Source organism: Centrocercus urophasianus, unplaced genomic scaffold (assembly GCF_019232065.1).
Source record: "Centrocercus urophasianus isolate 14NV4802_14NV808 unplaced genomic scaffold, USGS_Curo_1.0 seq_9, whole genome shotgun sequence".
Taxonomy (NCBI): domain Eukaryota; kingdom Metazoa; phylum Chordata; class Aves; order Galliformes; family Phasianidae; genus Centrocercus; species Centrocercus urophasianus.
This window is the reverse complement of record NW_024885532.1, coordinates 9262327-9273326: the sequence shown is the minus strand read 5'-3', so window position 1 is coordinate 9273326 and position 11000 is coordinate 9262327. Positions and strand designations below refer to the sequence as shown.

The following is an 11000-nucleotide window of genomic DNA, read 5'->3' as shown; positions in this document are numbered from 1 at the left end:
CTGCATAGTTGCCTAAATCTCCAGAAACTGAAATCCTCATTCAGTCACGTGATGTTTTCGTATTCAGTCATTGCAAAATTGTCTTTGGTAGTGGGGAGACAAATAACAAACATACAAATGCAGCTGAGTGAAACTCTAAGTAGCACACATCACTGCTGTTTTCCATAGGAGTATTCTACTGCACATTCCTTCATTTCCATTTATACTCTGTCTTCCTTCAGAGGTGCATTTGGGACTCATTCCAAGAAAAGAACAGAGAAACTTCAGCATCTTGAGGACCAGAAAGATGTTTAGGGGCCAGCAGCATTTCTCTTGAGAGGGAAGACTAAGAGACCTGGGGCTATTCAGCTAGAGAAGGCTGAGGGAGGATCTGATCAATGCTTATAAATATCTAAGGCGTGGGAGACGAGTGTACAGGGCCAGGCTTTTTCCAATGAAGCCCAGCAACAGGGCAAGGGACAATGGGCACAAGCTGGAAAGTAATTAGTTCCATGCCAACATGAGGAAAATCTTTATGGTGAGGGTGACTGTGCTCTGGGACAGGCCACCAGAGAGGCTGTGGAGTGTCCTTCTATGGAGATATTCCAGACCCACCTGGAATAACCTACTGTGTAACCTACTGTAGGGAACCAGCTTTAGCAGGGGGTTGGACTCAATTATCTTCAGAGCTCCCTTCAAACCCCTATATTTTGTGAGAACCCATCAGCACCACACCCACTGCCCGCAGCTAACGCTGTACGCTGGTGCCTAGCGCAGCATCACGTTTTAAAGAACGATTCAAGACACACTTTTCCGAAGCGCGAGGAAGGAGAACAACGTCACCCCTGCGGCTTTACTGCCCCCCACACGTAGCAGTGCCGCGGCCCGCCACGCTCTGCAGCCCGTCCCTACACAGCCGATTCCGCTCACACGGCCGAGGCCTTTCGGGCAGCCCCGGGCTGCGTGGGCGGGCGCAGGGGCGGCCCCCTCCCGCCCAACTTCCCTCGGCCCCGCCGCCGCCTCAGTCGGCCGCCAGCGCCCCCGGCGCGCCACGGAGCCCTGCGGGCCGCCATGAGCTCCGCCATCCGCCACCGATGGCTGCTGCTACCGCTACTGCTGGCGGCGGCCTGCGGGCCGTGCCTCTCGGGCGGCTCTCACGCCCCGCAGCGGCGTTGGCCGGTTCCTTACAGGTGAGTGACGCTGAGGGGGGGAAGGTACGCGTCCCTGCTCCCAACCGCCCGCGTTGGCGCAGGCGCGCTGTGGGGCTGCCCCGCCTCCCGACCTGCGGCCTGTGACAGGCGGGGCGGGGACCGGGGCTGAGGCGGGGCTGAAAACACTTCTGTGCTTTCCTGGGTTCCTGGTGGTTTTCACTAAATTACGGAAGGCTGTGCAGAGATTCGTGTTTTTAATAACAGTAGGCTTACGTGATTTGTTGCTAGTGCTGTGCTTGGTATGGTGAGCTCACAAGTAAGAGAACAGGCATCACGGATTGGCCAGAGAGCTGCCTTTTTCCTTCCTCTATCTGTAGAAATGAGAGCTCTTGCTTCAGACGTGCTTGTTTAATTCATAGAATCATATCATAGAATCATGGAATGGACTGGGTTGAAAAGGGCCACAATGATCATCTAGTTTCAACCCCCCTGCCATGGGCAGGGTTGCCAAACACCAGACCAGGCTGTCCAGAGCCACATCCAGCCTGGCCTTGAATGCCTCCAGGGATCGGGCATCCACAACCTCCGTGGGCAACCTGTTCCAGTGCATCACCACCCTCTGAGTGAAATTCCTGTTTTAATAAAACGTTGTGAGGAAATCAGGCTGCCTTGGTTTGGCTTGCGGTCGAAATTCACTTCATATTCCGTTTTATGATAAGTGGAATGAAATAAAGTCCTGATTGCTGCTACACAGCACTTACCTCCAGAAGGCCAGCACTGCTGGTGAAAGCAGGGGACTGTGTATTACTGCATTAAGCTGTATTACTGCATTAAGGGAATGGACTGGGCTTTGCATGAGCCCCTTCAGAAGGAAGGCTACACAGATGTGTATTTTTCAGGAGTTTGCTGTTTGTAGAGGCAGATGTTACACAGTTTAACTGCTGTTTAATACATAGCATCATACAAGGGCTTGGAGTGGAAGAGACTTAAAGATCACCTGCTGTTGGCAGTGCTGCTGCCCACCAGATGAGGCTTCCTGGGGCCCCATCCAGCCTGGCCTTGAATGCCTCCAGGGATAGAGTACCCACCAGCAATCTGACCAACCTGTTCCAGTGCCTTACCACTCTCTGAGTAAAAAATCTACTGAATATTTGAGGCTCTGAAAGCTTGAATATAATTTCTACAGTTACATTTACATCAGGTAGTGCCTAAGGAATTGATTTTGCAGTCTGGAGTCTTCCAGATTTTCCAGTAAGCTCAGTACTTGCAAGATTGGTCAAAATCACAGTGCAGACCTTTCAGTCTAACGCTCAGAAATGCAGTGTTTTAGTGCTTCATAACTTGCTTGTTGTCATGTGCAGATGCAGTGGGAGGGGAAATGAAAACTTAAGGTATTTTAGAAATAGGACTTAAATGTATGGCTGGCGTCTGTTTTCTGGCTGTGTATTTACTTTCTAGCTTTCACCTTCTTAACAGGAATATAGGAACCTTTCTGTAGGTGAGGTACAGTGAGTGAATCTGAAGGAGATGGGGAAAGAAAGACTTGTGAGTCCTATGTGTGCCTCAGCAGTATTACAGACTTGTACTCTCCAAGCATTATAGCATCTATATCACAGTGTCTAGCTTCGGGAGGTACCATACACCTGAGCCCTCTGACATAGGCTTTTAGGAAGTTAGAGGAATGACTCCAGCAGTGAAGCTGTGCTTATTATTGTCTGTGCTTCTCTTTCTCAATACAGGCGCTTTGATTTCCGTCCAAAAACTGATCCTTACTGCCAGGCTCGTTACACTTTCTGTCCCACTGGCTCTGCTATTCCACTCATGAAAGAAGAAGATGTTATTGAAGTGTATCGATTACAGGCTCCAGTATGGGAATTTAAATATGGGGATCTACTTGGACATTTGGTAAGGTGATGTTTTTGTTTAGCAAAGCTGTAGCAAGAGATTCAGACAAATTTAACAGCCAGGGTCAATAATGTGAAACTTACTAAAGAACAGTAAGTTTCTGGGAAAAGTTACAGAATTCACTTCAGCAAAAGAAAAGAGTATGACCATCATTGTCAGTGGGTGTGAGTGTGTTTCACAACCAAGCTGCACACTGGGAGTATTTAATATACATGCATCATTACAATTTGAGTTTCTTTACTGCAGAAGCAGTACATTTTCTTGGATATTATGATTACTATGGAATTCAGGTCTAGGTGGAGTTGTACAAATATGATAGAATTTCAACTTCAACAATATTTATAGCTGTAACTAGCATACATAAGCTTCAGAGCTTGATCCCTAATGAACAAAGAAATATTAATGAACATAAAGCAGCAACATCAAAACAAAGTACAGAGCCAAAAATAGAGATAACTTCAAATGTCCTTACCTTACTTGTTAAAATGAGATTGAATGTATGAATTTACTGTACAGCTTTAAAAATAAATATTTATCTCAGCTGTTTTGTGGCTTACATTGCTAAGATCTGTTGCTGCTAGTGCAGTTTTGCTCCTTATTTCTTTGATTCCTTTGTGAGGTAAGCATCAAAAGTAAGTGTGGGTTTTGATGTTGAGGTCCCACTGAGTGCCTCCAGATAACAGAATGCACGATGGATAGATAGACAAGCACTGAGACAGCCTGATTCCGTGTTAGAAGTAAGTGCATGATTCCATCTAGTATGTTGTGCATCAACACTATTGAAAATGGGAGTAGGAGCCACTCCCCCTCTTCCCACCCTGCTCTGAAGTATCTGATCTGGTGTGCTGGTAAAGCTGCTGGCATTTTTATAGAATTATTTTTCTTTCTGTTAAAGTTTTTGTTCTTTTCCAGAAAATTATGCATGATGCTGTGGGTTTCAAGAGCAGTTTAACTGGCAAAAACTACACAATGGAGTGGTATGAGCTCTTCCAGCTTGGGAACTGCACGTTTCCACATCTCCGACCTGGAATGGATGCACCGTTCTGGTGTAACCAGGGAGCTGCTTGCTTTTATGAAGGAATAGATGATGCACACTGGAAGGAAAACGGAACTCTTGTTCTCATGACCAAAATATCAGGTATATTTCAGATGCTTTGGATGTTGCTAATACTATAAAATGCAGTCAACTTTGTCTTCAGGATAAGAAGTGTCTTTTCATTTATGGCTATTTGTAATGTAAGTGGCTGATTCTGCTCATTTCAATGCTATCTCTGCACTACTTCTATAACAGAAAGGGATATGAGGATGCCGCCTTTTGAACAAGACGCACTGAAGTGTTGTTAAGTGGGTGTCATTGGAAGTTGCTATACAAAACCACTTGAGTCTCCTCACTATAAGAATAGAAGAATAGCTTATACAGAGAACTCATGGAGTTTTCACATGCTGTCATCAAAACAAAGCCCTCTATTGTGAAGGAGTAGATGACTGCTGAGAGTGGAAAAATTGGTGAAAAAACGTGCATTACCAAATAAGTAATTAAGGCATATTTAAGAATATTCATAGATGTAAAAAATATTCATCTCAGTTTCCATATTCCCCATTTTGTGTCATAAAAGCTGTGCAAATGTCCTTAGTAAAAGGTCTTTTCTCTTATATGTCATAGAACAAAACCAGGATTTATTCCGCTAAATTCATGGATGATCACCAGAATAACTTCCTGGTATATACTGAAAACTGAAATCCTAAAATGAAAAGGTCATTTAAATAAATAAGGTTGATGACAGTAGTAATACGGTGAATGAGTTGTGAACAAAGCTCCCTGAGGACTTGAATAAAACAACTCACTTCTAAAGGTGATGTAGTAAGCGGTTCAAGGCAGCCTTCAGTATCCGATAACAGTGGGTGTGTGTTGGGCACAGTCTCTACATTCTCTCGCTGCTTTAGCAAAGAAATTCTAGGTGGCTCTTTAAGTAGTGAAACTGCTTTCCTGTGAGTTTGTATCTCGTGACCAAAGGCTTCAGTGCCTGATGTGGTTAGATTGTTTTGTGCAAACACTAAGATAAATATTTCATACATTTGTGGAATTTGTAGTGGTCTCTGTCTGTGTGGATTATTTAATGGCTAAGTAAAGAGAGGCTCTGGTGCCTCTGGAGGTATTGTTACTGTCTGAGGCTGTAAGCAAGCTTCCCATATCCACAAAGCTGATAGGAAGGTGGCATCTCTGAATTTGACTAGGATTCTGAAAGTTGCCATGGCAGAATGTGTACAAACACAGGCAGACAGAATTATGACCTGTCTGACCTGATAAAAAGCCTCTTTCCTCTTCAGAACCCTAATGGATGTTTGGTCATCAGTGTCAGAGGCCACAATGAAGCATTTTTATTTATTTTTTTTTTTTTTAATGCTGTTGACCAGGACAGTATTACATAGGGTAATGCATCTTTTGTGGAGGTAGGGCAGGGATATCTAAAGTTTGAATTTCTGACAGTCTGAGCATCTTCCAACAGATTATCAGGGAACCAGGCATGAACCTGTAATATTTTTGGTTAGCTAAGGTTGTTGAAGCCAGAACTTCATGTTAAGACCATCTAGGTCTTGTTAGGAGAGACAAGTCCTGTTCAGTGACGTACATTGCATGATACCCCCTGGGAAGCTAATCTGATAGGAATTATAAAAGGGAGCTGCAAAAACAACTACAGTGTACTAAGTGCAGTTCTTGATACAGATTCTAAACCAAGTAGTGGACAGTTAAACAGATTGTCATGTTTACTGTGAAGCCTGAAAACTCTGAAGCATGAGGAACAAGTTACAAAGGGGCAGCATGAGAAGACAAGAGTGCAGAGCTGTCATTGCTCTGCGGTATCTGCCTGCATGCATGCATGCCTTCCCTTGGGTAAGTGTGACATGCATGTCTTCTGTAATGAAGAGTGGGCTTGGAAACAAGACCTACGCAGCTTGTGTCGGGGGATTGTGTGGAGCATGCAGCACTGTCCCTGAAGCTTGGGAAAGATATTACATTAAATAAATGTGAGAGCCTGTTGTTGTGTGTAGGGCAGCATTAGTGACAGACACAGATCTCTCATTAGCCCAAGCACAGTCACACAGCAGTGACACTTGCAGCTGAAGAAACTGTGGCTTAGAACAGCCCCAGGATTGCAAGCTGTCATATGACTGCCTTCTGATGTATTGCATTAAAAAAATGTGGCTGTGTTATGAATGTGAGGTGATAGTTGGATCTTAGTCAAAGGCAGTTGTACTCAGAGCAGTGACTGAGGGAAGAGCTGAGCTCAAATGTATGGCTAAGAATATGGGGGAAAACACACAGATGAGCCTTGTACTTCACATCTGTTTTGAGGAGGCAAATTCATCACCCTCTGCTATGGCAGAGATGAACTGAGTTACAGATGTTTTTCCCATTTCATTTGTGAAATGGCTCTTCAGCAGAACATAGAATCATAGAATCACAAGGTTGGAAACGACCTATAAGATCATCCAGTCCAACCGTCTCCTCATCACCACTGCCACCACTAGCACTAAACCATATCACACAGCACGTCATCCAGACGCCTCTTGAACACTGCCAGGGACGGCGACTCCACCACCTCTCTGGGCAGCCATTCCAGTGCCTGACCACTCTCTGAGAGAAAAAGTTCTTCCTTATGTCTAATCTAAACCTCCTCTGATACAACTTGCAGCCGTTACCCCGTGTCCTGCTCGTTGCCTGGGAGAAGAGGCCAAATCCCTCTTCACCACAACCTCCCTTCAGGAGGTTGTAGAGTGCAATGAGGGATTTCAATTAAGTATTCCAATTGTACATATATACAACTTAAGTATTGAAGTTTGCTCGTCTTCATGTACCACTCCTATGTTTTGGCTTAGTTTGACATTCCTGGCTGAGGAGGTATCAGCTATCCCATTCAGAGGTTACTTAGCCTTCTTTTGTGAAGAAGCATGAAAAACTAGGCCTCGAATTAGAAAATTTAGTTACAATTATAGGAAGGGCAAAAACACCTGTTGCTCTGGTGAATACTGTCAGCATATGTTGCAGATAGTACTACCTGCTCTGTTTGTCTGCATGGATAAAATGCAGTGATGAGTGTCACTTCTCCAAAGTTTAAAAGTTCTGGCATAGTAGCAAGGGACAGGTGTTGTGGTTTTGTGATTTTTGTTGTCAATATTCCACATCAGAACATCATGTAAAATAGTGGGTGCTGAAGAGTTAATGTTTTAGTTCCATGGACTGCTTTTTTGGGGCATTTTGGGTTCTCAGAGGGGAGGTGAGGAGCAGAGCAGCATTCCTGGAGGACCTGGTATGCAGAGGAAAAAAGGTGGAGTTCCTGGCAGGACACCAGCAGCTCTTTCTCGCTGACTCGAACTCTCTTTGTTTGCCATGGAGAAAAAGCACTTACATTCCCTGCAGTCTACTAGCGTAAGACTACTTGTCTACTACCTCATATTTTGAACACTCTTTTCTCTTTCTGTTTGTTTAATTCTGTTGGATGTAGTAATTTACCATTCCTCTTCAGATCTTTGCCGTTGTATTTTTTAGACCCATCTGCCATCTCCCTAACCTTCCCCCTCTCCTGGAGCGCATGGCCTGCCCGGGGCCAGCTACACTGCAAAAAGTGGGGTAGTTTTTTTTCCCCTCTCTCTTTTGTCTCTTTCTGGGTTTGTGCCCCTGTCATGGATTCAGATCTAGAGCTAACTCCGTGACAGACATGGCAGAAAAAAAAAAAAGCCATTTGGGCAACTTACATTTACGGATAAGAAGTTACTTTTAGTTTATTCAATGAGTATGAATTCTCCCTCCAGCATATATCTTGCATCTCTGCGGATAGGTAATGTGGTAGGTAAACTTTTGCAGAGAAGAGAGGTGAACCTGGAGAGAAAATGTTTTGATCTGTATATTTGTTCCTTGTCTCTATAATGCTTATTTCCATCTCTTACAGGAACCATGTTTAATGAAATGGCAAAATGGGTGAAGTACGACAATGAGACAGGCATTTACTATGAGACTTGGACAGTTCAAGCAAGTCCTGAAAAAAAATCAGTTGTATGGTTTGATTCTTATGAATGCTCTAAATTCATACTGAGAACATACCAGAAGCTGGCTGACCTGGGAGCTACGTTCAATAAGATCCAAACAAACTACACCAGCATAATATTATTCAGTGGAGAACCTATTTATCTGGGAAACGAAACATCAATTTTTGGACCTCTAGGAAACAAGACGCTGGCAGCAGCTATAAGAGACTTTTACTATCCCTTCAAACCTCACAAGACAGTCAGAGAGTTTTTTGTGGATCTCTTAAAAATAATTGATCGTGTCATCTTGAATCATCAGTTTTACCTCTTTTACAACTTGGAATACTGGTTTTTACCTATGAAGTTCCCTTATCTCAGAGTTGTTTATGAGGAGGTTCCTTTGCCTGTTGGAAGCAAAACATCTTCTGGTGTTTAATTGCTGACAGCAGAACTAAACTGTGCTTTTGCCAGAAAATGCCTGAGGATTTTGGAGCACTCCTCTGATGGTATTAGCAGTGAAACATAAAACGCTTTTAATTGAACTTGTTTTGGGCAAGTTTTGCTAGGCCACAGAAAAGAATCTGCCTTCTTGCAAGTTGAATAGCAGGGATCTCTGACTGACAGCTCTTTACATGTATGAACACCAGCTGCCTAAGGGCAAGCTGGTGTGGCTCCAAGCACAGACCTGGCTTACAGAGCTAGAGGCTGAGCAAGAGGCAGCTGCCACACATGGCAACAGCTGGCACCTGGCTGCCACTGGATGTGGGACAGGAGCTGTACAAGGACTTTCTGGTGCAACCAGTTCTGCTTTCTGTTGGGGCTGGCTTGAGTGTCTGTTTCCTTCAGTACGTGCCTTACTGTGTTTCTTTGGTTTCTATGACTGGAACCTATGAGCTGTTCCACATTTCATGAAGGAGAGGTTTGGTGAGGTGAAGAGACAGCAAGTGTGTTAGATGGTGTGGGGGGGTATCTTGTCACCACTTCGCTTCCTTCACCTGCATTGTCAGCAAAATACAGATGTTTCTTCCCTGAATTTGTGTGACAGTTTTCTATCACAGATAGAAGGCAAAGAGCCTGTTATAATGTAGCCTTATAATGAAGCCTGTTATAATGAAGCCTTGCAGAAGTAGCAAAATTTGGTCCCTGGCTGGGGCTGGAGTGGCATGGCAATTACTCTCATTTTTTCAGAATGCCTGTGTTCCCTTTGCTTTGGCCAGTGAGATGCTTATACACAGGAGTGTATACTTGTAGCAGCACAATCAGTTCCAAGGGAACACTGGTTTCTTTTTTTTTGTTTGTTTGTTTAAGCTGCTTGCAGAATGGGATGTTATTACTGCACAGTGATTAATCAGCAATATGGGAAGCAAAATGCAGTTTCATTAGGCTTAAGGTGAATGAACAGCCTGCTGCAGCCCGAGAGGGGAGCACACATATACACAGTGATTTGATTCAAAACATAAGAATGGAGAACCTTGACCTTCTATTAAAAGGAACTAAAAGCAATTTGGTGAATTATCGTGTAACATCAAGAGCATCAGATCAGAAAGATCAGAGGAGGAACAGCTTATTTGAGCTTTGGCTTGTGCTTACTGAGCTCCATATAATGATATTCTGGAGAGAGAGTTTCCAAATTGAGATCCAAACCAAAGGGAGAAAACTCCAAGTCAAGCCCAACTGATCACAGGAAGCACCTGTGCAGGAAGTATCAATGTCAGTTGCCCCTGTGGAAGGCCAGAAAGGGAAATGGGCATCGTTGCATCTAGAACAGAAAGAAGAAGCAGCAGAGGAAGTAGAAGAAGATCCAGGCGAGGCCCTCCCCAAAACCACCATCACCGAGAAAGGCAACTGAGAAAAGTAAGAGATAGGGAGAAGAAAGTGAGGAGGAGGAAATTACTGTTACCACTATTAGTCGACCCCGGAAAATGACTGAAATCCAATGCTTAAGAAAGGAGTTTATACAGCACCCGAATGAAACTGTTCTCACCTGGTTGCTTCGTTGTTGGGACAATGGGGCCAATAGCGTGTCCATAGATGGTAGCAAAGCTCGCCAACTAGGAAACATTGCCTGACACTGAGCTATTGATAGAGGAATTAGTAATGTCTGAATGCAGTTGCCACCTTCTGGCATATCTGCGATGATATTAGCTGTGAAGACATCCCTTCAAAGATGATCTGGATTCTGAGATGAGAGAATGGAATACTGTTGTGAAAGGCATCCAATATTTGAGAGAAACAGCCATGGTGGAAACACTATGTTCCCACATTTATTCATAATGATTTATGCCAGGGCCATGATCCTGGGAGAGTGAAGAGTACACCTGATATATGGCAGAAGCTCACAAGAACAGCACTGGAAAGGTATGCCAGCACACTGGTAGTAACATTTGATAGATACGAGGACCTAAACAGAAGATCCCCCCAGTTTTTGAACTGATTCTTAAACTTCAAAACTTAGAACAAAAATTACTGCCATCCCATGCTTTCATCTCAGCCATCTCCCAAATGACAGAAAGACTAGATAAAATGGAGAAGAAACAGGACAGCATGCTGGAGGAATTGTTCCTAGTGATTAAACACAATGAACGCGTGGCAGTATCAGAAACACACATGAAGACCAGGATGATCAAAAGAATCTGCTGAAGGAGCTGATCAAACTGATTAAAGTCTCAGCTATCAAAGGCAAACGCCTCGCTGCTCGAGCAAATGACCACAGTGAATCAATGTCGTGTGCTGCTCTGTGGAGCTACTTCTGTGAGCATGGAGGGGATGTGAAGAAGTGGTACGATGAACCCACTCCTGCACTATGAGCATGGGTGAGAGAATTACAGAACAGAACGAGCATTACTGAAATTGCTCCCATTACTGCAGGTAACCAATAGAGGGGCCCTGCCTTCAGTCAGGGAGGGGAAAGGGATAATAGAGTGTATTGGACTGTGTGGA

The 11000-nt window shown here is 44.1% G+C and overlaps 1 protein-coding gene across 1 annotated transcript; it reads left to right on the top strand.

The window, feature by feature from the left end:
- Positions 1 to 1050: 1050 nt before the first annotated feature.
- On the top strand, positions 1051 to 9093 carry CLN5 (CLN5 intracellular trafficking protein). The gene is made up of 4 exons (XM_042839074.1): positions 1051 to 1169; positions 2870 to 3035; positions 3948 to 4173; positions 7985 to 9093. Exons 1-4 carry the CDS (start codon positions 1051 to 1053, stop codon positions 8494 to 8496), a joined length of 1023 nt encoding a protein of 340 aa, XP_042695008.1. The 3' UTR covers positions 8497 to 9093.
- Positions 9094 to 11000: the final 1907 nt, after the last annotated feature.